General features: G+C 36.3%; 1 protein-coding gene across 11 annotated transcripts in view; it reads right to left on the bottom strand.

Moving 5' to 3' along the window:
• CCDC91 (coiled-coil domain containing 91) overlaps nt 1–27,696 on the bottom strand; it is a 149,673-nt gene that overhangs the window by 64,522 nt on the left and 57,455 nt on the right. For all 11 annotated transcript variants that reach the window (XM_054813419.1, XM_054813414.1, XM_054813422.1 and 8 more), the window contains 2 exons: nt 19,802–19,879; nt 3,771–3,878 (listed from right to left, as the gene is read on the bottom strand). In XM_054813419.1, coding sequence (XP_054669394.1) covers nt 3,771–3,878; nt 19,802–19,879 — 186 coding nt within the window. The remainder of the gene's footprint in view (nt 1–3,770; nt 3,879–19,801; nt 19,880–27,696) is intronic.

The following is a 27,696-nucleotide window of genomic DNA, read 5'->3' as shown; positions in this document are numbered from 1 at the left end:
TCAGCCCAGGCAATTGCTTGATTACAAAGTCTCAGTGATGAAACCATATTTCTCCATAAGTATGAGATATGTTTAATAAATTTAAAAACATGTCATTGCTGCTCTTTCTCACTAAAAATCAACATATGCATAACCTGTAGACATTTTCCATGCTTCACTTGTCACAAAAGATTGCTAGCACTTACTAAAGAAGCTAGAACTATGATTTAAGTTTGTCAGTAATCTCATAGAGAGATAAATTTTACAGTAAGATGGCTGGTTTGTTTTGGGGTTTTCTATGAGGTTTTGTTTGTTTATTACTCATACTTTACAAGATACATATTGTTCTACCCCATGTGGCATCTCACTTCTGGCACTGACCAATACCCAACTATACCGAAACACTTTTATTAACTTGCTGTTACATGTGCCTTCATTTTCTGAGTATTAAAAATTTCTATTCAAAAGTTTGTTGATCATGTTTTTCAGTATGTGTTTTCATATAGCACATAAGTAAAACCACAAGTTCAAAATTGGTGGGCATTTTCAGGAGAAAACATCAAGTATGTTTGTGTCTCAGAAAAAGATATGGATGACATTTGTGCTTTTCCAACTTTTAATAAACTGGTATGTGTTTTGCAGTGACATTTTCTCTGATATCTTCAAATGCTTGGAACATACAGCTGATGTGCATTGCTTTCCTAAATATTCAGTATATGACGTCACTGATTCCTGGCATAGAGGAGAGAGTTCTCATTGCTCTGTTCATTGATGAAGACCGCTGTGGCCCTGGTGCCCCAGAACATGCCACAAGAACGCCTGGTTTGCTTTTTGAAATGCCCAGGAAGCATCCATTACAGTGAACATCAATTTCTTTGAGAAAACTGGTCCTTTCAGCACATTCCAGGAAAGCTCCAGACCTAGGGGACATTTGAGATTGGATATTCCAGACAAGTGACTTTAATGGACTAAGAAAAGGGTAGATGTAGAAATACCTGCCATCTGTGGGCAGTAACTGAATAGTACTGATACCACTGGCCCATCTCTCAAGTGTTTGTTTCAAAAGTAATGGATAGTGATAACGATTAACACAGAGGGACACTTCACTGAGAGGCAGTTCAGTATAATGTGTCAGAGAGTATACTGAACTTCAAAGCACGTGAAACTAAAATAGAAGATAGACCAGAACTTTTTTACTTTACAGTCGGTGCAGAAGGCACCTGTCAGAAGGGCTAGAATAGAAAATGGCTTAGAATTTTACTTCGGAGAAGTTTCTCCAATTTTAGCAATGTCCTAAACTGCAGATCTATGGAGTTAGATCTAGTAGAAGAGTACAGTAAAAGGATAGATGACAGGCCTGAAACAAGACATAAAATTGAAGACAATTTGTGTTGATGGGCTGATGGTTCCCTCCTGTAGATGATGATGATGATGTTAGCTATGGCTAGCCAGTATGCTGCAAACCCTCACGTGGAATGATCAAAGATGAATTGCAGAAATTTGTCCAGCAGGAAACTGAGATAGAATGATAGAACTAGGCCTTTCACATCTTCCCCTATCCTGGAAGATGCAGCCTTGTACACTGACCATATCAGCAGTATGGTACCTCTCTATACAGACTTCTAACATGCATCTCCATCACAGGAACAAAACCCTGATAAAATATACCTTCAAAACCAGAAACCTAAATAAACTCTAATGATAGGTTAAAGACAAGCAGAGAAAACCAGCCTTTCCTTGTTCTCAGAGACATTTTTGGGAGGGAAGGGTATGGGAAATTAGGGGGGAAAATGGGATTAGGAGAAAGCATGAAAAAGGAGTTGTTATATTAGATACTCTTGATTTTGTGGAACTGGAAATAAAACAGCAGAAAATTTTGAAGGAATGGCAAATGAGGACAAAAAACTATGTGGGTTGACAAAGTTTTACGTGGGCTTAAAAGTTTGAAGGCAAAATACTGCTTGTAAGGCAAGAATATTAAAAGGGAACAAAAAAAAGCGCACTATGTTTATGTACAGAACATACTTGCACTGTGTGATTACTGCTGCACCAAAAAAAAAAAAAATCTTTAAAGTGATATAGATACTCCTAACTCTCCATGTAAAGGTGGATATGCACATACAATCCCATAACATAGAATATTAATCAACTTAGTGTATAATCATTAGTAATCATTTCAGCAATCTGAACTTTTAGTACAGAACAAAAACCAATGTTAAAACAAACACCAAAGCATACATTTAAGAATATATGTATTCAAAAAGAATAAAAACATACCACATGTTTCTCAGATCTCTTCCAACAAAGATTTACGAGTCAACAAAATTTGCCAGTATAAATCCTATTTTATTAAACCTGGTAGTTCTACCATAAGCACTCACATTGTCTACTTGATTAGCCTTCAAAATCCCAGTTTTATATTACAATTAAAGGTGGTAAATCTTGATTGAGCTGAATGGAAAATTACTTGGAAGTTTGTGAACAAAACGTAAACCTTTTCTGTCTCCACCTTTTGGTTTGCAATGCAAATGTAACAGATCACAGGAACAATATTTTTGCTCAATCTGTAAGTTCACGCTCAAAAAAAAAAAATCTTCCCATGCTTCCAGATTTCATGAGACTCACTCCTTTTCAGCATTCAGAAAATCATATCCAGTCAGTAAACAATATGCTCATTTCAGAAACACAAAACATTTACTTAAAATTCATTTTTACTTGCTTTTTATGCAGAGCTTTATGGTAAGCATTAAATAACTGTAGTTCTGTACAGCAAACTCCTCATTCATGATAAAATCGATTTCTCCAAACTATTACAACTTTCCTTCATACTTCATCTAATTTATGTTTGCACTAAGTGTTAATTGATATGGTCAGAACAGTGAAGTGTTCATAAAACACAGTTGGAAATGGTGGAATACTTCAAGTAAACTTTTGATGTATTTAGGACTAATATACCCCAAGAAAATAAACTATTATCCTTTGTATTTTTAGTAAATTGTTGCAAACAGTACTTAAAAGGTAACTGTTAATACTGTTAATTGCAATGTAAACAACTTCAGGATGTTATTAGGAAATTAGCTTTTTTTTTTTTAAAAAACTTACATACTAATGCTCATTATTATTTTGATTCAAGAGCTGTACTTTCAAAACAAGACATTTTCAATAACAAACCATGTTTACACTGTTCAGATAATCATCAGTAATTGATGATTACAATTGATGATTCCAAACACTTGCTATGCAGCGTGCTTTTACTCAAGTCATGTTAAATAAGCCAATATAAGCCATCGATGTGTATATATTTCAGAATATTACGTAATTCATCACAACTAGTTTTTTATTTTTTATGTAAGATTTCTATGAAATAAAAATAGGTTTGGACAACATATGTTTGTGTCTACCACCGAAGAAGCATCAAAAAAATTTGGACCAAAAAACTACTGCAAATCCCATGCAATGAAATTCTGCGTTTGACTACATAAATTAAAAATAATTGCAAGTTTTCTCTATGACTGTAGAAAATGACAGCTGTTAAAGGAGTAAGTATTAAGTTGCTCTGAGATTTTTTCTCAGTCGTATACTCTTCTTGAATCTGTTCTAAGCAGGTACAAATGTTCTAAAACGCCTGTGATCCCAACAGATGAAGAGTCATTTATTTTGCATTTTTAAATACTGTTATGCTGAGGACACAAGGTGAAAGATTGCTTATTTTCTCTGGTGATCACATGTTAGTATTTTTTCAAACCAAAAAGAGTTGAAACTAAAAGATTTTTGTATGTGCACATCCATACCTGAGCATTAAGAAGTTCTTCACATTTGTGAGAGTGTTTTTCAATTGCTAGTATATACTGTTTTTCAATAGCTGCTTCTTGCTGTTGAACTGTAGATTGTAGCAGTGCCTGCAAAAAGAAAGCACAGAATATTCAAGAAAGATATAACTGGAATGTTTATTGGTAACTGAAGATCTACTAATACTTGTGTATAACCGGAATGTGGAATGCTGTTATAAATTTGGAATGTGCAACTATTAAAGTACCTTTCTATGTAACACTACCTTGTTTTCAGTCAGGACTAGAATTTTTTGGATCTCAGATTTCTTATACACAGTCTGCTTAAAAGAGAGCAGTACACAGAAGATAGAGAGGGAGAGTATTTCTGTTAAATATACTCAGTTTAGTGGGACCACACAAGAAGAGAAGCATATGAAAGCCGCTGAATTAAAAAAAAGGCAAAAAAAAAAAAAAAAGCCAGACATATTTCCCTGGCTGACAAAACTCCACATCCTCTCGGCACAGTGTAAGATCCCATGGGCCAAGCATGATCTTCACAACCACAAGTCAAGTAAAAGCAGATGGAAATTTTGAGTAATTTAAAACATAAAACAACGCCCCCCCAGGAAGTTCACACTCAAATGTGAAGCAGTGGAAGTCAAAGTGTGGAAAGTCAAAGTACCAAGACAGTAACAAAAAGACGATAAAATTAAGAACTCCCTGTGTGTGAGCACGTGTGCATGCACACATGTGTATTCACATGCACTTGACTGAATTCTGCAGAATTTCCAGCATCCAAACGCAAGAAGAGAAATAAAAAAAAAATTTAACATATGTGAAAAACCAAATTACCATTTGAGGAATTACATTCAGGCTTCCTTAAACAATGATAGTATTTTAACACAGGATTTACTTAAGTCATGCTATGCATTATAATGCATTTTAATAAAATATTTATGTCACTTTCCAAATATTCATTGGGCTATTTATACACAATGTAGCAAACTATTTTAAACTAGTAATCAATATAGTGAAGCAGTTGAAATTACTAAGTTAAAACAGACATAAGTTTTATAGAAAACAGATCCTTGGACCAAATGCAGACAAAGAAAAAAAAAATCTCATCTTTCAAACAATCTCTATTTTAAAGATATATTTACTTTGTGGAACATAACACACACATTAAATACAATTTTGAATATTTAACAAAAAACCCAAAATGTATACAAAAAACCTTCAGAAATTTTGGAACTACCTTTCCAAATTTTCCACTAATTAGCCCCTTATGCCAAAAGCAGTGTCCTTCAGTAATGCTCTAGTATGCTAGTAGTGTTCAGCACAGGTTCAGAGATTTAAAAGGTAAAAAATGGTGCCTAACATATACTTTAATCACAGCATAAAAATATGTTTACTGGTGTTTGCAGGGGATTTAGCTAACCATAATTTTACTTTCAAAAAAGCAAATTTCTTTCCAACTAAATTTAGTTCTCTTATTGATATAAATTCAGGCCATCACAAAAACTTAACTCTCAAAGAAGTATAACTTCTGTATGTGAAACGTTATACATAGTAGAATTTAGCATATGAACTAGAATTGCCACGTAACACTGGCAAAAATTAAGTCTGTGCTTTGGGGTATTGGGGGGGGGTTTGCCTAAATTATTGTGACAAGAATTGTTTCATATAACTGGCACAAAAGGAAAAAAATTAAATTCTGATCTTAGGGAAAACAGTAACAGAATGGTCATTATGTTGCAATGCCATTTCTCAGATAGCTTCTTGCTCACTCCAAGGGTTGAGTCACTTTATGCACTTTGCTATGCAAACTAAACAGGTGACTTAAATTCCTATTAAATGGTATAAAAAAAACTTCCAGTTTTCAAGGAAATAATTATTATTCATTGGATGGCATGTAAAGTTTGTTAAATTTTTAAATTTATTTTATTATTTTCTTTAGAAAATACATAAAAGCCCACATTCAAAAATAAAAGCCTTCCTTTCCTATCATACACACTACTCATACAGTTTAATTAGTACCACAGAATTGATCCTGTATTTGACTATTCTACTAGTTGGCTGAGTAAGGAGACAGGAAAATCCCCCTATGTGGTAGAGTACTTCAGAAATAGCTTCCATTTTGTGCCATAAAAAAAAAATCTCCACATTAAAAAAATCTTTAGGTTCTATGGAAAGATGTAGTAGTTCATCCAGGCCTTTAAAATACAGACTAAATTATTTATGGCAAGGCTCATATCTTTTCAAGTCACTTAAAAGAAGATGAGGTGTGTCACATAATACTCTGAAATAGCAATAATTCTTTATTATAAAAAAAAGACTTCCCCTTTCAAGAAGAATCTGAAGATTCACAGAACCTTATGGTTTTAAGATATCCCTACAATCAAAACAGAATGCTGAGCTCCGATTTATTTTAAAGTGTAGAATGTTTTTATTCTCATGAGAAAATTTTTATGCTCAGGACTGATCATAATTGTCAGTACTGTCAGATGCAGCACTTCTATAAAACAGAAAGTCTATTCTTATGATGTATGAAGAGATAAGTGTCATAGAGAATTGGCATGGCTAGACAAATGTATCTTGCCCAATAAATTCTTTCATTATTCTTCATTTACAATTAAACTCATGTCCCATATTTAATAAATTATCAGAAATAAGACAATTTTTAAAATAAAATAAAAGCCAAACTTGACAATCTCCTTTACTTTTAATCTAATGTGTAGTTGTTGCCTAGGACTCTCCTATGTTCATTGCATATATCCTACATCTGCCTGGCTCCAGATGACTATAAAAAGTAAATACGAACATAAAGATGTCATAAAACAATGTCTTTCCAAGACTGTAAAAAAGACAAAAAAAATGAACACATGAAGTTAAAAGATGAGGTAATTTTCTCCTTTGTCCGATCACAACCACCATTTAAGGTTTCTTGATGGGGTAAATACAGCAGAGATGCATGATATCCATCTAAAACTTTTGCAGATTTCAAGATAATCAACTACTTAAATTGCTAATTAAAAAACTAATTTACTAATTAACTAATTTACTAAACTAAAACATACCTTTAGTTACTTGATGAAAGGCATCTCTCAGTCTTATAGTTACATACTTCCTTCAGTACAATGACACTAAAAGTCTTTTGACTAACTGCTATTCTGGACAACTACTTATCACTGCTGAAATATCACTTTCTTAATTAATTACATAATTATCCTGGTGGGCTGATGTTCCATAAATCTGTGGCCACTGACCTACTATCAAAGTGGCATTCTTGAATCAGTCTCATTTTAATAGCTCATTGAATCATTTCAAGTAATGTTACAGCAGAATGTAGCCTATGGCATCTGTTGCATGAAGTCAAAGGGTAGGACTTCAATATGGGTGCTCTTGGTAATTAATTTCTCCTTCTATATATTGTGCAATGAACTTCCTTGACAGAGTGGCAAGGGTCATCCTGTACCAACAGCCAGTTTCAGGACTGTGATGGCAAGAGGTGTCAGTTTTTATGTCAATCTGTTTCTACACTCCTATCACAGTTGTTGCCTCAGTCTACAATTGTTACAGTCATAGAGGAAGCGGTTGGTTTGGATTTTCAGGATTTCTTTACAGTTATCAATTTGTCCTTCCTGCTTCTTGGTTTTTTCCTCCCCTTCCCCACCCCCCACCCAGCACAACATACTTCACAAGCCTTAAGTACATATGCCTTTAACTAAAATTGAAGTTACCTTTTAGGTCTTCACTAGAGCCAAATAAACAGCCGTATTTTTTTAGGGAGTTACTAGATCTTCTTTTCCCATTTGTAATTTCAAAAATCTTCTGCCTCCCAACCCCTAAGTAAGTTGTTGTATCAGGAAACATGTTAAAAGTCTGTGGTACCTTAGATAAACAACTATTTTAAACGGTTTTCTTAAAATTCAAATACAAAGCCATGCATGAATATAAGAACAAACTGCAGCTGCTATAGTGGCTGCATAACCACAGTTATTATCGTAAGTACATCATCATTTAAACTGATGCTTTTCCACTAATCAAAGACAGAATTTAAAAGGCTTATGTACTAAATTAATAAAGTATATTCAGGTATAATAAAATAAGAATAGTAACATATTTCCTCTGACTCCTGAAAGCAAAACTAAAAACATCACCACAGTTCCAAGTAATCAGACAAACATACATACATGGCCTTTTAACATTTTCTTCTTCCCCGTACTTCATATTACACTTTTACCATCACTAAACTGGGCAAAAAAATTAACTGAGAAAACCAAGAATCAATCATAGAATCATAGAGTTTGTTAGGTTGGAAAAGACCTTTAAGATAATCAAGTCCAACCGCTAACCTAGCACTGCCAAGTCCCCCACTAAACCATCTCCCTAAGCACCATATCTACAAGTCTCTTAAATACCTCCAGGGATGGTGACTCCACCACTTCCCTGGGCAGCCTGTTCCAATGATTGACAACCCTTTTGGAAAATAATTTTTTCCTAATATCCAATCTAAACCTCCCCTGGCACAACCTGAGGCCATTTCCTCTTGTCCCATCACTTGTTACTTGGGAGAAGAGACCAACCCCCACCTGGCTCCAACCTCCTTTCAGGTAGGTGTAGAGAGCCATAAGGTCTCCCTTCAGCCTCCTTTTCTGCAGGCTAAACAACCTCAGCTCCCTCAGCCGCTACTCGTAAGACTACCCATAGACCCTTCACCAGCCTCCCTGCTCTTCTTTGGATGTGCTCCAGCACCTCAATGCCTTTCTTACAGTTAGGGGCCCAAAACTGAACATAGTATGATGTCTACACTGACACTGGTTTACCAGTTTTAGTTCAGTTATAATTAACTTTTAACTTGGCATAATCTTCTTAGCTAATCAAAGCTAAAATTCAGTCAAGTTTTAAGATTCAGACTTTAATCTATAGCTGTTTTGGTTTGTAGATCAGAAAAAGAAAATGATAGTAGAAAGTAGCACTGAGAAAGTTATTAGGGGAAGAAAAGGGTGCCAAATTAACAGATTTATATTTAATTCCTCTAAACCCAGAATTACTTTCAAAACTTACACTGACAAGGTATCCAGTGGGTTTTATTTGGTCAAAAAAAACTGGGACAAGAATCACAGAACTGTAGGGGTTGGAAGGGACCTCTGGAGATCATCTAGTCCAACCCCCCTGCTAAAGCAGGTACACCTAGAGCAGGTTGCACAGGATTGCATCCAGGAGGGTTTTGAGTATCTCCAGAGAAGGAGACTCCACAACCTCTCTGGGCAGCCTGTTCCAGTGCTCAGTCACCCTCAAAAGTGAAGAAGTTTTTCCTCATGTTCAGATGGAACTTCCTGTGTCCCAGTTTGTGCCCATTGCCCTTTGTCCTGTCACTGGGCACCACTGAAAACAGTCTGGCCCCATCCTCTTGACATCCATGCTTTATAAGTATTGATGAGATCCCCTCTCAGTGTTCTCTTCTCCAGGATAAACAGTCCCAGCTCTCTCAGCCTTTCCTCACATGAGAGATGCTCCAGTCCCCTAATCATCCTTGGAGCCCTCCGCTGTACTCTCTCCAGTAGTTCCGTGTCTGTCTTAAACTGGAGAGCCCAGAACTGGACACAGAAATCCAGATGTTGCCTCACCAGGGCAGAGTAGAGGGGGAGGATAATCCCTCGACCTGCTGGCCACATTCTTCTTAATGCACCCCAGGATACCATTGGCCTTGGCCATGAGGGCACATTGCTGGCTCATGAAGAGCTTGTTGTCCACCAGGACTCCCAGATCCTTCTTTGCAGAGTTGCTTCCCAGCAGGTCAACCCCTAACCTGTACTGGTGCATGGGGTTATTCCTCCCTAGGTGTAGGACCCTACACTTTCCCTTGTGTACCTTGTATTTTAACAATCTAGCTTGGTGTCCTCAGTTTCAGTATAGGAACTTAAGATGACTCAAAGAAGTGGCAAGAAACTATCAGAGTCAGATATGGAATACCAAAATGTTAGGTCCCTTTCCAAAAAATCTATCAGGTATCACATTGATTACAGTCTGATGTATAGTTGTATTTTCTTTCTTTCAAAAAAGAAAGGAAAGAAATAACTATATGGTCCTCTCATCAGGACTAAGCCCAGTGGAATTTATCTGAAAAGGAAAATTAGGAGTCTGCACTCTGCCTCAGTCCTGATTTTCCTTTCCCAGAGAACAGGGCAGAGAACCACTACAGATGAAGCTAAATTTTCTATATTCTAAAGTTTCAAAGATTTGTTGATTGTAGTTCTTATTCTAATATTCATATCTCTGGATTCTTGTTAGTAAAGCAGCCTTTACTAGGCTAGGTGCAAGGAATAACAAAATAGTAGCAGATTTGCAGAATGTGCTAGAACCTTGTAGATCCTTGGGGAGGAGGGGGAGCAGAACATGTTCTGGTGTCTGCAAACTGTGTGGTTTAGTTGTACGATAAGATAGTTTAAATGTCATAACTCATTTGGAAAAGGCTCTGTCTTGTACTTGCTATTTTGCCACTTAGAAATAACTCATATTCCCAATGCACGTTACATGCCATCACCAAACTGTCTTATGTTTTCTGTTCATTGTTTCTACACATATATACATGAACAACTTCGGGGAGGTTTTTAAAGAACAAATTCACATTGTTAACAGGAAAGTTAAGGAGTAACATGCATGCTCACATTTAACAGTAACTATATACAGTGTGGCTGCTCCAAATGAATGCTCCAAATAACAGGACTTGTAGATGACAATGAAGGCAAAGCAAGTCGTCTTCTCAAGCTTAAACTATCAGAAACAGTTCCAAACCATTCAAGAAATCCCGCTTCTTTCCTCCTTTCTCATCTCTCTCCTAACCCAAAAAAGCTATCAGAAAATTGATCCTACTTTTCCTTCACTAACCAAAAATGCCTGGTGGCTTTTGACAGCACAAAGAGAATGAAACCCCTTAAGAACAAGTTCTCTAAAGAGTCTTCATATCCATTTTAGTTTTACACATGATGGGTTATAAAAATCACAGAAACCATTACTTCCTCAAACCATTATCAAAACTTTCACACATTTAAGTGACAGTATATTTAAATCAATCTCAATTTTATAAACTGGAATTTTACCAAAACAAAACTTAACTAAGTAAATTAGTCCAAACCCGTTTGAGCTCAGATAAAGAGCTAACCTTAGCTTTAAGATTCATACATTAGAATAATTTTGGAAGACCCCAAATTGAAACTAGATCCAAACATCATAATAAGATCTTTATCCATAAGAACTCTGGGGTGTCCTTAAGGGAATACACATCTTAATTATTATATGTTTTAGCAAGACATGGTCAGAGAATTAAGTAATCCTGGAATGTAATTGACAACATACTACATGTACTGCGGGAACATTACAGAACTGCATCACTGCATACAGACTACAGACTGAAAAAAACTGTACTGTACCCAATCTAAGAAAAGTTCAAATACCAGAAAATACAAATAATCACAGAATTTTATTCTGTATTTCTACAAGTTGTGTTATGTATAGAGTACTAGATGCTTTCTAAAATTTGTCGTCATCCTTGGAAAGGCAAAAGTGCAATGATTAAGATTTTGCCAAAACCATAGCACAGATACTACAGCCCACTTTTAATATAAACCTATTCACTCAGCCCTAGTGCATACTGTCTTAATTCTACTGGTAACAGAAAAACCACAGCTGCTCGCCCAGAACACGATTTATTGTATGGCCGAAAGCTAGAATTTATGAGAATCCTTCTTGAATTATATACCCAAAGTATAGACTGTTAGCCCCAAATTCGTCCCAAATTCCCTAACAGTAACAAATTGCCAAATCTCTTTGTCTGAACTCCCTCTTTTTATGGGAGAAAAAAAATCTAGTCAGGAATAAAAAAAAAGCAGAAGGAAAAACAGAGTAAAGTTTATTATCCCCTCTCATCTCTTCTGAAAAACAGTATAAAAGCAATTCTGATTTGTGCAAAAACCAGACTTCTCAGATGTGAGAAGTGTTTGAAAATGTTAAATCAAATCCCATGAAACATGAGTATGAAACATGCATCATGATGTACAGGATAATGCATTATGTTCTATAATGTTACTTAAAAGCACTGCCTCAAAACCCTTAATCAATCCAAAAGAACATCCTCTTCGGTTTCTTTTCCCTGCTCAAGCATCTTTAGCTTACTTAAGTAACTAAATACAAGCCAGTACATCAAACATCTTTTCTACTTCAAAATTGCTGAGTCAGGATGGCCAAAACAAGTCATCTTTAAAATAAAGTTATCTAGTGAAAAGTAAACACATTACTTCAAACATATGAACTACATTAAACACCAGCATTAATTTCAGCAATAGTACATAAGAATTTCCATGCTTCATAGCATTAAACAATGATTCATCTAATTCAGCATCCCGTCTCCACCACTAATTAATTTCTACTACTTCATTTAAGGGCATAATAAAATTAACCAACTGGTGAATGAAAAAACAGAGAAGAGGACACAATCAAAACTCTTTCCTGACCCTTGGAGAAGATACATTAACTCTATAAAACATACTATTTGACTGGTTGTGTTATAAGTCAGATATTAGCTAGTACACATACTATATAAAGAATACTATTTAAAAGATTTTTGAAAATGTCTTTTTCAACAGATTCCAACCTATCCACTTCAGCCTAAGACACTGCATATTTTCATGATCAGGCTATTTTCAGGTGAGCCTCCCTTTAAGTGAAAATAAAACATGTCCATTTAGGTGCTATGGAATAAAGGGGGTTTTGGTACAAGTGAGTATTAACCAAAATGAAAGCAATCAAACTCCTACTTAGGCCAGAGTCAACTTGCAATGTACATTGAAGTAGGTTCTAAATGAAATAAACCAAAATGTTGGGTTGCATTTCCTGAATTGTTTCCACTCATACTCATAGCATGCTACCAAAACTTTAAACAGAGCTCATGCTGTGAAATTTTACATATCAAGTAAATAAGTATTTCCTGTGGAAAATTCTTCTCACAAGTTATTCTTTACAAAAGGTCAAAACATTTTGATGTGCATCAGCGTATGAAGAAACTTCATGGTTTCACTAACCACTGTCCTGTTTACAGCGTGAACTGAATTTTAGTCAGGTGTTTCAGAGACATAATGTAAAAAACATTTGCATCAAATACAAGAATAGACCAACGTGTTTTTTGTAAAGTGGTGTAACAACTTCACTTTCATTTTCAACTGCACCAGTAATGATCAACAAACTTACAGTTTGAATACGATGCTCAGTTATCTAGATATCTCAGTTTTACTGGCATGTGAGTTTAAATGATTTATTTTCCACAAAACGTTGCTCTCCCAGACTTCTGCTAGAAACAAACTGCAAAATCACTCTTAATCAAACCTTTCAATTATTATAATATTTAACACTGTAATTATTGTTCTATAGTAAGAACCACATATAAAAAGTCATCCTTACTAAAAAGGGAGGGAGAGGTATCCTGTAATTTTTACAATTACTTTTAAAATATCAAGATGCTTTAATCAATAATGAAATAATTTTGATAGCCATATCTTTGGAAGATTGAGACTTGATTGTACCTTGCTTTTATCAGAATTCTGTAGAAAGATTTTTATAGTAGCATCACTGCTGTACATGAGTACTCCAATACTGTAACAATTACAAGGAATCTCTCCTTTTCTAGCCATCAACTCTTCTTTAAGATTCACTTTTGTAATGAAATCTTTTAAATTTTCCTTTGTTTATTAGAGGGTAACCTTTCACTTCAGAGGTCTATCATTGACACAAAAGTTTTTGAAAGACAATCTGATGGCCCCCACATATCCCATACTTTGCAAATCTGTCTGTTCTTACATTCTGGAAAGCTGAAAAAACCTAACCCCCTAACACTGAAATCTGAAAGACAAAACCTTCACTGCAGGAAGGGCTAGAAAGGACTTTGAATCATGAAGTTAATTTCCATAAAAGGAAACACATCTGATTCATGCAAGCTGTCTTTCAGAAGACTAATAATTGCATAAAATAATCTAAGTAAATAACTACCATCAAATAAATACACCTGCCTGTAACCTCATATTCTTTAAAGCTTACATTAGAGCATATTTGATATGGTGAGAAACATAAACAAAACAGATTAAAAATCTCAACTCATCTATTTACAGAACTTTGACAATTTCAGAACAAAAGCTTGATTAAACAAGCAGAGGAAAAATCCTTATGTTGCTTGTGGTAAATATCTTAAAACATGACATGATCCCACAAGCATCATTTCCAAGACCTACATTTACTTTTCTTTACCGTAGTTAATTACCAGGGATAAAAGTTTAAAAAAATAATGACATGAAAGACAGAAATTAAACAAAATTATGTAAACATGAGAAGGGGAAACTTGGCTTACACAGAACACTAAGTTCATTTTTAACTTGTTTTCCCATGTTTTTTAATACATATTTTGTGACGATGTTGTAGATGGTTTATTTGTTGAAAGGAGGCTAAGAATGTGAGATGCTTAACAATGGCCAAGGTTTTTGAGGGTTTTTGGTACAAAGTGTCCAATTATCTCTGTTAATAGATTTCCCAGCACGTTTGGCAAGCTAATATTCCAAAGACAACTGCAATAATTCTAAGGGCTTCAGTGTATTCAGATCCTTGAAATTAGATCATTCAGTATTTGACTTCTTGTGTAAGATCCCTTTTTGACACTGTTGCCATATTAAAAAGGACCAGTCACAACAAGGGTAGGAATTGAGAGGGTTTGGTCTTAAACTTGAGTGTCTGGTCTGCCGAGGGATGATGTACTAATGAAAGATCAATGTGGAGAAATATTGTCCCTTTTACAACAAGTAATTCACCAGAATACAGGAGGGTGATTATCAGAAAGTGTAACCCATTTTCAAGCATAAAAAGATACAACAACAAAAAAAGTCTGCTGCAGTAAGTCCGTGAGGAGTAATAACTAGCTCTAAATGTAAGAAAAAAGTGAGCTTTTGGTTATTAACTTGGCAACCTGTCAGACAGTAGTGAGAAAATGGCAACTATCTTTTTCCTCATATGCCAAAGAAAGGCACTTTAACAACTCTATGAGTAGGAAAGATTTATCTATGCCAGGAATACAGAAAAAGCAAGTAATCAACTCTTTTCTAGTGTTGTTCAACCCAGAATTTCAATACCTAATTTAAAGGATTTGGGGCTTGAGGGATTCTGGGGATTATTTTCTTGGGCTAATGATGAATCCTTCATATTTTTACATAGTTACCCTTAACCAATGTCAGGCATTACACTCATGCTACAACTCTGCTTGGAGTGGCATTACAAAATTATAATTGGCTGCTATCAGAGAGGATTAGTCATAATTCCAACAGTCATGACTGCAACAGAACCTAATTTGGGCCATAAGCAAGCACTTGACTGGAATAATCTGCAGCAGTTCATTTTATTAAAACACAAGGCATGCAAAATAGGACTGTATTCACCACAAGAAAGATTTTCCTTCCTATGCCTTTTAAAAAATTCAGTAAACTTGCTTAGGTGAATTTCCACACAAGATAATTTGGGAATAGATAGTACTTACAAAATCTACTGAACACGGAAATCATTTTTACAAATAAATGATATGTATTAGTGCAACAGTCTTAATCCTAAAGATGACATATTTCAGCACAAAATTAAGCATGGTTAATCATAAGTCAATTAAGAAAGTCAATGAATTAGTCAAGGACTAATCAGATTTACTTTACATTCTTAACAAATGCTATCCGTAGGACTCCTTATTTGGTTATCTGACTACTAACTGCTAACATGTCTGATAAATATAATAAATTCCTAAAGATATGAGTAGTTAAAAAGTTCTCAAAAGATAAAATATTACTTTTATAATTACAAAACCATATTTGACTCATTTACTAAAGAAAAAAAAAATCTTAACCCTATTCCATATTGAAATATTAACCATGAATTAACATTTTAAGAGAATCCATGAGATTATTTTCTCAAATAAAAGTACAGAACGGTTTTGCCTGAATTCTCTGATGAGCCACTGTTAGTCCTTTTTTTTTTTTTTAAGTACATGGTAAAGGGTTACGAAAAAGGTATTTAAGCTATAAACAAACAACCAAAAAGAAGCTTGATTTTTTAAAACCTAGGAAACTTTTTTTGATTTTTTTCTGCTACCTTGAAGAATAACTCGCTGCATGTTTGCAGACAAGGTTGCAGTATTTTACTCAGAGGCTGGCATATCTGATGTTATTTCTCCTCAGAGTACTGTGATCTCATTGACCAAAATATGGCAACTAACCACATGAGGCAACAGGAAGACTTCTATGAAGTATATTCATGCCATGGTTCCCTGGTATTAAAGAATGTCTTTTTATAACTTGAATATAAACAGTCTACGAGAAATAATGTGCTAAATATACATATTGCTTAGAATCACAGTATTCAATTAAATCTCTAATATATTGTGCAAATCATAGAAAATGATAAACATAAATCTTCTTTTCCCGATGGCATATTAGATCTTCCCAGTTGCTCTTGACTGCTAAAATAGTTTTCAAAAATCAGTAACGTCATGAGTATATACCTTTACCCAACTATACATGAAGAAATTATTCCTTAAAAAAGGATAATATCATCCATGCAAAATTCTCCTTTAGCTCACACAAAGGCATTAAAATGGTAGAAAATTATATCTAGAAAACATATAGAATTTTCATTTAATACTATAAAATTGTTGTATTTCACAATTTGTTTATATTTTCAGAAATAAAAAGGAGGAAACTTAAGTATAGCAATTACCAGTATCTCACGGGGTTTTTCAAAATATAAGTTCACAAAGAAACAGCCAGATATTTTATACACATCTGGCACAAAACAGAAATGAAAAATGCTGATATGCAACATGTTCAATGGCACATCCAAAGTGGGACAGTCCAAAGAAAATTGCCACTTGAGAACTGTTCAATAGAAGTGGTCCCCAAAGTAGTAAGGGAAAAGAAACACAATTCTGCTCCAGAAGTGAAATGAAAGAGGTGTGGAGAAATGTGACATCACCAGTGGCCATGCTTAACTTTTCACAGGAATAAAAACTTTTGAAACTTTTTTCTGGAATAGGTTTCCTTTAGATGGAATTACTATAAGTTGTATTGATAGAGACAGACATATTTCTAGAGATAGTTCAATTTCAGTATTAGCTACAACACTGATACCAGTTATTAACAAAATTATTAAAAGGCTTTCTTATTTTGAGTTGTTGTAAACATCTACGATGACTAGAATTACTTTATACTTTTCTGCAGCCTATAACACGGGCTTCCTTCAAGCAGAAGGGTCCTGAAAGCATCATCAGGTCCTCTACACAGTAGCGGCTCTCAGACTTGGAACTTCATAGGCCTACCTTACTTGCATGTGAGGAACAGTCTACAAGCCCCATAGAACCTAGTTTAAAAAAAAAAAAAAGAAAAAAAAAAGAAAAAAGTTTTGCATAACATTAAGATCCCAAAATTTGCAGCAGACTTGGAATGGCACACATGGCTCTCCTGGAGCTGCAAATCCTGACACATCAGAAAGAAACATACGTTGTAACTAAGTTTTTGGTATTTACCAAAAACCAACCAAACAACCTGCCTACCCTAACAAAGTATTGCAGACTTCTTGACCAGCAGGTCCTAGACTCAAGCTTTCGGCTTATTATCACAGAATCATAGAATGGTTCAGGTTGGAAGGGACCTCAAAGATCATCTAGTTCCAACCCCCCTGCTACAGGCAGGGACACCCTCCACTAGACCAGGTTGCCCAAAGCCCCATCTAACCCGGCCTTCAACACTCCCAGGGAGGGGGCTGCCACCACCTCTCTGGGCAACCTTTTCAAGTGCCTCACCACCTGCACAGCAAAGAATTTCTACCTCTGATCATCTTCGTGGCCCTCCTCTGGACTCGCTCCAACAGCTCCATGTTTCTCCTGTACTGGGGACCCCAGAGCTGGATGCAGTACTCCAGGTGGGGTCTCACAAGAGAGGAGTAGAGGGGCAGGATCACCTCCCTCAACCTGCTGGTCACACCTCTTTTGATGCAGCCCAGGACACGGTTGGCTTTCTGGGCTGCAAGCGCACACTGCCGGCTCATGTTGAGCTTCTCATCAACCAATACCCCCAAGTCCTTTTCCTTCGGGGCTGCTTTCAATCCATTCTCCACCCAGCCTGTAGTTGTGCTTGGCACTGCGCCAACCCACATGCAGGACCTTGCGCTTGGCCTTGTTGAACTTCATGCGGTTCGCATGGGCACACCTCTCCAGCCTGTCAAGGTCCCTCTGGATGGCAACCCTTCCCTCCAGCGTGTCGACCACACCACACAGCTTGGTGTCATTGGCAAACTTGCTGAGGGTGCACTCGATCCCACTGTCCATGCCGTTGACAAAGATGTTGAACGGTGCCGGTCCCAGTACCGGCCCCTGAGGAATGCCACTTGTCACTGTTCTCCACTTGGACATTGAGCTGTTGACCACAACTCTTTGAGTGCAACCGTCCAGCCAGTTCCTTATCCACCCAGTGGTCCATCCATTGAATCCATGTCTCTCCAATTTAGACACAAGGACGTCATGCAGGACAGTGTCATATGCTTTGCCCAAGTCCAGGTAGATGACATCTGTCACTCTTCCCTTGTCCACCAACACTGTAACCCCATCATAAAAGGCCACCAAATTTGTTAGGCACGATTTGCTCTTCATGAAGCCACATTGGCTGTCACCAATCACTTTTATTACCTGCACTTTTATTACCTGAATCACAAGACCCCACCTCTATCCTATCCTTTGTACCTTGCCTGTTCCATTCCAACCCTAACTAATACTGGGGACTTTTTATCATACCCCTTGAGGCAAATTAAACATGCTTGTGCTTTAACATAAAAAGATTTAGTGAACAATGGATTGGACAGTCCTACCTCCATAAGCAGCTCTACAAGGAGTCTGCAAAGATGCAATGTGAGACAATTCCTTATATAGACTTGCGCCAGCACTGATCACGTGAGCACTGGCATGGGGCACCTTAGCTCAGTGTTCAGTTCATCCCCCAGCATCAGCTCTGTTTGCTACAAGACAATGTTGTGACACTTCTTATCTCATTAGTAAAGCAAACCTCACTCCCTTACATCGCGTTCTTCTGCCTCTCGCACTCCTGCTTCCAGCGAGTTTAAACCATTCTGCGGTTGGGCCTCCTTGCCCTTCATGCCAGATAGTTCCTTGGTCATAAATCACCATTTCTGAGCAATTACAATTTGCATTTCCCCTTCACTAACTACATTGTCAGATTTGTGTTCCTAGCTCACAGCTGCCTACAAGGTCTCATATGTCTCCCTTCTTGTTCTCAAGAACAGCCTTGTTTTCCATTTCCCACTATCAGGTTTTTTTCCTCTGTCAGATCTTCTTTACCTCTTTAAGTCTAGTTAGAATTCTTAGCTTTACCTACTCCTTCTTCTAACTTGTTTCAGTTTTTGTCCTCTGCGCATTTCTTACTAGAAAGTTTCCATAACAGTAGAAAAGACACAGATTTATCCTCCCTGGTAACATCCAGTTCTTTCATCTTACCAGCTGAGAGGAACTAGGAACAACATGAGAGAAAAATTACAGATTCAGTCTTATTTCATCTTTAACTCATTCTTTTAGTGCTATGTAGATAAAAATCTACTGAATTACTCTATGAGGCTGCTTTCCTACAAGTGCAGTTTGTTGAGACTGAAGAGGTCCAAAATGTGGATCTGTGATAAATAATCAAATCTGAAGTTAACCGCAACTGATTGAGCATTTTTGTTTTGTTCTGGTTTTAAGTTTCATTACTGAAAATGGCTAACCTACATCATCTTAAGTTTCCCAAAGTGCAGAGTGAGAAAACATGTCATGCAAAATTTCAGGCCAAACAGTCTAAATTGGAAGTAACAGAAGAGAGTCTTGAAGTGAAAGAGGTTGGGCAACCAGAATAAACAGTACTAAAGAAGACTGCCTGTAGTACATATTATTACAACAATATTATATGGAAATTGTGTTATCTTGGCAACTCATTTACCTTGAATTCTTCAACAATAATACTCAAGGCTTCATGTCCAGCTTTTCTCATGTCTTCTAACTCCTGCTTATGCTTTTCCTGTACAAAAACATAGAAAGATTATATATAAACATAGGCACCCAACATAACAATTTTAATTAGGAGAGTAAAGATCAATTATTTTCCTCATATTTGGTATTCATGAAGAAATGCACATATCTTGGCTCTTTAGATATTATATATGTGCTCAGTTCAAGTTGGTACTAGTATTAAACCTTACTTTCTTTATTTCTTAATTCTATTTTATTAGTTCCCAGATAATTCTAAATGGTTGTCCAATTTTTTTTAAGTTTTCTTTGTTACTCTGATTTTTCTGATTTCTTGATATACCTGTGGATGGCAGGACTTCCAAATCACTCTCCTAGTAACTGTTATTAACCACCTGTATTAATAAAAATGTTGAAATGGACTAGTATCAGATTCAGCTTCCTCAGAAGACCACACCTTTCTCCTACTCAGTACATACCTTTTTTTTTTATTCTTAAGGTTGCCAGAAAAGCATTCTTGCATAAGACATCCTGAATATGTTTTTCAAATAAAGCTCTACTGTTTAGTTTTATTTTATGTAAAAATAACACGGACAGGAACAGTTTAATATTTTTTGCCTTTACATAAAAATGCTTGCTTGTGGTTTTCTATCTGAGTCTGCAATGTGACCACCTCATTAGATTCTCATCAGCATATCAATGAGCAGCACCACTTTTTCAAATCACCAATTAGTAAGAAGATGACAAACTTTCTCTCCTCCCTCATTCTTTGCTTCAGGGATTTGTTCCTAAATTAGCTAGTGCAGCAGGTCATAGGTGCTTTACATGACCTTGGAAAACTGGTGCAGAAAGCAGAAAGACATTGATCATAAATGTTACCTGGCAGTGATTACAGGACAAAACCATACACAACTTACACTACATATTTATTGCTTTTTGGATGGAACTCAAGTTGAAATTAATACATACAATGCTATGTTTTCCAAGACCTGTATGTTTCAAATAAGCAAAACCTCGTGTCTAACAAAGCATGTTCAATTTTATTATGAAAGGCCACATAACACCATTAAAAATAAATTAATCAGTCTGTAACTCTGCATTTGATTAGAGGTTTCTGCTCTGCCATTCTGTTCCTTTCTCCTGAAAGAGCCATCTTAGCAAAAAGTTTGAAACTATAGCTATACAAACTTCTGATCATTGGCCCAAGTGTAGTAAGACATTCAGATTTTCCTGAATAGAACTTTTTGTGTGTGTGTGTGTGTGTGTGTGTGAAGCTCTGCAAGAACAACTGATATGAAGCAGAATTGAGATGTAAATATTTTGATGTGTAAATAAACTACTACATCAGGTAACAATGCACAACATCTGGGTACATCAGTTCATCAGTTTAATCACATTGTGATACACAGGTATCAGTGACCCCACAAACTATTTCAAGCTAGATGTTATACATCTAAAAAAAAAAGCACTGAGCTAGAAATATTTGTACAGTACAAAACTACAGAACTGGTATAAGGAGGAAAAATATGATCCAGTGCTTAACTCCAAAACTTCACAAATTATTAACAAATATGTTCCCTTTGAAAAGTGAACATAGGGGGAAAAAATGAGAAAAAATGTAATTATTATAGTAGCATATCCTGGATTCACAAATATGAGAAAAGAATTATATAGGAAGAGGAAGGTAATAGTCATTAATTATTGTGGTTGAAAACAAACAAACAAAACAACAAAACTAAAACTGAAAAGAAAGCATTCCATGTTGACAAAAGCCTTTAAACGAGAAGAGTTAAAACAGTAAGATTTCCATCTAAGATCTGTCAGAACTATCTCGAACGCAACAATGAGACATAGTGGATCAGGTGTGTTGACTGAGGAAGCAACATATTTAATTCTGGTAAAAAGTACAGTGCCTCTCACTAGCATTACCAGGCAAATCAAGACACAAAGCAAAAAATGCAGTTTGTCCTCTTACGACTGATAAAACAAGTTGAAGCATCAACATCAAGGTAGAACTACCAACACGAAGACTCCATTCAACACATTTTAGAGTATGTACGTTCTTAAAATACTTCCTAAAGGAAAAGAGTCATTAGTAAAGAACTAATGTTTCATTAGCATCAGTTTTGCTTAAGTCAGGTCTAGCAATCAATTTCTACAACAGAGGTAGAAGAGAGAATGAAAGGCCATTATTACAAGCACACAAGACAAAAAGTTTAAGGTTACATTGCAATGTTCTCTCCAAGTAAGGGTTTCATCCAGTCTAACGAGCACTAGACTGCCTTTTTTCTGTGTCTATTTTCAAGATTTTTCAGCTAAGACAGCAGGCCTGCAAGTTTATTTCTTTTAACTTGTAAGGGTGTATTTCAATTCTGGGATGGTTGGCCTTTTCTTCTGAAAGTCTGTGAAACACTGTTTCAAAATCTTACAGATACACTCAAAGGAACACTGCTTGGTCCTGGTAATACCATAAGGAGAAGACCCAAAGTCACTAAGTAACACATTTTGGAAATGTATGCATTGATTTACTGTCTAACAATGAAGATAACATCAAGAGTTCCCAAGTTTCATGACTTGGCTACAAACACAACAGAAACATTCCAGGAACAGCAGTACACTCATTTGATGAGCAACCCTCATGCCAGTTTTTCACAAACCCTCATTAAAATGTGTATTTTCTATAGGAAAATGAGTTTAATGAATTGACATAACTACTCTTAGAATTATTACTCTGACTGTAGGGAAGAAAAGGGAAACTCTATGAAAAGGTCTGAATGGTGTAAACCAGAAATTAAAATGTAATATTCAGATTTCCTATCAAAGAGAGAAAAATTTTGTGTTTTCTAGCTCTTGTAGAATTCTCCTGCATGGTTTCAATGACTTCAGAGAGGTTGTTTTAAAGAACATTGTTGTTCCCTTCCTTTATTTAATAAATGATTTTAAGAACGGAATCAAACATGAGTTGAGAAGTTTGAAATTTAGGTAAAAACATCTCCAGAGGACTTTCACCCTCTCCCCTTGTGCCTTGTGATGGACAGAATCTCACATCAGAACACTGACAGTAATTAAACATAAACTTGGCAAATTGAGGGGGTTATTTTATTTTGTGATCAAAATCTTGGCGATAATTCCAGAAAGCATGAGGCATTCAATGTGGACCCAGTATGGAACAGGCAATTCATTGCTCAATGGTTATCAGTGTTTGAATTTTTTCCATTTTGTTACTCTTACGAGGAATCATGTCATTGCGAACAATTTATGACCTTCAGAAGTATATTAAATAAAACTTGAATGATAAGGATGAGAAAATGGGATAGAACTTTGAAAATTTTCTTACAACCTAAAATCCAAGTGACTCCAGACTCTCCTTTTCTTTTGTTAGGCCCCTGTGAATCAAACCAGTCTAGAGGCAGATGGATCCAAATGCCTGGTGAGCTTCTGAGAGCTGTGGTTCCCAAGCATGCCGCTGGGCAGAGAAGCCTTCTGAAGTGGCTATGACAGCAGAAAAGGTTATTCACCACCCACCATCCAGCTGCTTGTCAATGCCTGCCAATTGCATTAGCACTTCTTTTAGATCTTTTAGCTGAATTGCTTTCTAAATCATTTCAGTCTAAGTGAACCATTGTTAGCATAAACAGTTTAAGCAGGGTTCTTTGTTAACATCCAACATTTCCACAAAAATGCAGGGCACGTGTTTCTGCATACTGGGCAGCGTAAGGGTAACACTGCTCAGAGTACTATGTAAGATCTGCAATATGAGGATTTGTGAGATCTGACAGGGGAAGAAGAGAAAGTAAAGACTTAAAACTTATTTTATTTCATGTATTTACTTACACTTAAGTTGATAAATTTTCCTGCTAACTTTTTAAGAGGCAGACTGTCTTGAATTGTTGGGGAAAAGTACATGCCACCCACAGACTCTGCACAAATTCACTACTAACCACCTACTCTGACATGCCTGTACATGTCACATACACAAGAAGGGAACAAAACCACAATTCCTCTCATTATCAAAAGTAGATGCTTAGAAAAATTATTTTGTGTCAGTGCTCCTCACACATACCAAAACTAGCATCAAAAAAAGATGCAAATTAGGGCCACCAAAACACAGTCATCTGAAAAGGAAACAAATGGCTACATATCAAAGTATCTTTTGATTATAATCAGCCCACAACAGTAAACATCATAATAATTTCACAATCCCAGTTCTATAGTGGGCATAACTAACATGGAAAAAACAGCAAAGTTTTTAAAATAACTGAAGAAATGAATTTATATCATGCCTATTAAACTTACAGTATTTTCTCCACAGGTATTTTTTTCCCCACCGATTTTTCTGTTGCAGTCAGAGCAAAAGAAATTTAATTTAATTCTTCCTCTTGTTTAATAGGTTATCAATAATCACTACTTCTAAAATTAAAAAAGATCAGAGCAGTAATACACAGATAAAGCAAAAGCCAGTACTCTAAAGAAGCACTATGAGATCTCATTTATATGTGGGGAAAAAGTGATAGAAGAAATAAAATCAATTCAGGAGAAGATCCCAAATTTTTGCCCACTTTCACAAATAACAAAATGTGATCCTTAAAATCCTGTATTTTTGGGGCAAACTGGTATGTGATTTTTACAGTTTACATTACTTATTCATAAACCCTCTTTAAAAAAAAAGTCAGGAAAAACGTGCCAATAAAATAGTAAGTTAACACAAAGCACCTGCATTTTAACTGTACAAATGTTTCTGTAACACCTGTTAAGAGTCTTATATTGCTAATATATAGTAATATACATATTATTGTATATAACATGCAAGTCGGTTATCTAAGTTGATGCTAACTACCTATCTTCTGTAAGGCTGTGGTATCTTCAAAATTAGCTGCAAGTCCGAGTCAGCATCTTAGATAGCAATGTACTCTTTTCCCACCTAATTTCTGTGCTAATGTAAAAAGGCAAACTGTAGTTCCCTGCAGGCAACTAAATTAGAAGACAAATTTCGAATCCATCTTACATAGTTTTGCTGTATACAATTACTACTACTTCGTAGTGGACTCAATTCTTCCATTACATCAAGATTTTCCTCTCCACAAAAATTATCACCTCTTTTTTTTCCTTTCAAAGTACCATTGTAAAAAATAATAAATAACATTTAGTATCATAATGATTCCATTAAGAAACTGATAACTTCTCATTTGAAGATATAAATTTCCTCCAATTCACCCAAGTATAGAGAAAAAAAACATTACTGAACACAATAGAACTATATCACTGAAAAATTGAGTTAAACATGATGTGAATCAGTTGATAATGGCTAATTAATATACACACTAGAGTGTGCTATTGTATATAAAATACAGATTATCACTATTTCTGTTCATGTGAACTAAGAACATGAGCTCTCCAGAACTAAGACATGGGATTGTCTCCAGGTCTATATAGCAAAGCAAGTATTTTTACTTTGGTCTTATCACCAACAACCTGGTGAAAGACACAGCTGAGAACCTAAAGATAAGGACAAACATTATTATAGGAAGGAAAGAAAGATTTCAGATTTACCTGTATAACCAAAAGAACATACAGTATGTCCAACCGTAAGCTCACTACAGGAACCAAGGAGATACTATCATTTATTTTATACAAGTAAATGCCATTGTTACCTGGAGCATACAACAACAGAAGACTATGAAGTGAATAATGAAGTGAGATAGTGAACAAACTTTCATGAGCAACTTCCTAATACAGTGATGAGGACATTTCCTGCTGAGTTAGAACTGAGCTGAGCCAGAGCTGAGTGAGTGTGAATGGACCAGCCTGCTGGGAGACATTATGACTGATTAAATGTGAAAAGCTATCTAAAGGAAATAGTATGGAAGAGCCTGTACATGCCCAAAACTGAAACATAATTACAGTTCCCATACCACATGTAACTAAACTCTTCAAGTACTTGCAGTGTATAACATGGATCTCTACCCCATCACATTTAAGACATGAATATTGTGTGTGAAGAACAACTACATCTTACATCTGCTCATTTATTCTACAGAATGTAAATACAGAGACGCTCCACTGAGGAGGACATTAAATAAGAAAAGCAAGAGTTAACTAACAGATTGTTCTGCATATGAGTTAATACAAAGTTTTCTTAGTATTAATAAACATTTTGCTAGCAAATGTGTATGATACAGTAAACAGCACTGTACATTTGGCTCAGGAAGTCTTCTCTGACTGCCTTCAGGTTTCTAAAACAGTATATGGATAGTTACTTCTTTTGGATAGAGCTACAACTGCACCAGGGCATCTTATGCCACTGATGCTTTCCTACTTCCCAACATAATCTAAATGATGGGACGTAAGAGCAAAAGGAAGTGAAGAGCAGCAAACAGGAGAACAATCCCAGGGAAGCTGACAAAAGAGAATGCTTCCATTAAACAACATGGTAAGCATGAAAGGATTTCTTATTTTCATTAGGACATTCTCATGTCTTACCTCAAGAGCATCAGTCTTCAGATTAAATTAAATTCCACCACTGTTCATAAAGAACAAAATATTAACTTGGAAAGGTTGCCAGCTGTGATCCATACCTACTGATACTGAAGGTTTAATACCCTGAACAATTTTATATACTACAAGTATTTATAAATATATTAGTATTTATTTCTCCACTATAGTATACTGTATTACTATCCATAAATATGTATGAAAAAACTACACAAGGAGAGTTTTTCTTCTTTCTCTAGATAGGAAACTGACCTGCAGCCTGCAAAAGGACAAAAAAAGACTGCAGAAGATTAGGTTAACCCAATGAGTAGGAAGTCAAGCAAAACTGCCAGGAGGCCTGCATGGATATACAAGGAGCTCCTAGCAAAACTCAAAAAAAACCAGGAAGCATACACAGGTTGGAAGCAAGGGCATGTAACCCAGGAGGAATACAGAGACATTGTCCCAGTATGCAGGGAAGAGGTTAGGAAAGCCAAACCCCAGCTGGAATTGAATCTGGCAGGGGATGTCAAAGACAACAAGAAGGGCTTCTATAAGTAGAGATGACAGAAGGCAGGCTAGGGAAAATATGGGCCCACTGCTGAAAGAGATGGTGGATGTGGTCACACAGGATACGGAAAAGGCTGAGGTACTGAATGTCTTTACTAGCAAGACCAGCCTTCAGGAATCCCAGACACCAGGGGAAATCTAGAGCAAGGACAACTTACCCTTAGTGGAGGAGGATCAGGTCAAGAAACGCTTAAGCAAACTGGACATAATTAAGTCCATGAGGCCTGATGGGATGCACCCACAAGTGCTGAGGGAGCAGGCTGATGTCACTGCAAGGCCCCTCTCGATACTCTTAGACTGATCACGGAGATTGAGAGAAGTGCTTGTGGACTGGACGTAAGAAAATGTCACTCCTATCTTCAAAAAGAGCAGAAAGACAGACCCAAGGAACTACAGGCTGATCAGCCTCACCTAAATAACTGGGAAGGTGATGGAGCAGCTAACCCTGGAAACAATCTCCAGGCACAGGAAGGACAAGAAAGTCACCAGGAGTAGCCAGCATAGCTTCACCAAGGGAAGGCATGCTTGAAAACCTGATCATCTTCTATGGTGAAGTGACTGGCTTGGTAGATGAGATGAGAGCAATGAACACTGTATAGCCAAACTCCAGTAAGGCCTTTGACACTGTCTCCTGTAAGATCCTCATAGAGAAGCTGTTAATGTGCAGGCTGGATAAGCAGAAAGTGAGGTGGACTGAAAACTGGCTGAACCACCAGGCCCAGAGGGGGGCAATCAGTGGCATGAAGTCTATACCTGGAGGCCAGAAACTAGCAGTGTACCCCAGGGTGAAATGTTGGGTCTGACGCTGTTTAATAACTTCATTAATGA

The sequence above is a fragment of the Grus americana genome, chromosome 1 (genome assembly GCF_028858705.1).
Source record: "Grus americana isolate bGruAme1 chromosome 1, bGruAme1.mat, whole genome shotgun sequence".
Taxonomy (NCBI): domain Eukaryota; kingdom Metazoa; phylum Chordata; class Aves; order Gruiformes; family Gruidae; genus Grus; species Grus americana.
Note: the sequence above shows the minus strand (reverse complement) of the source record. Positions and strands in the feature narration are given on the sequence as shown.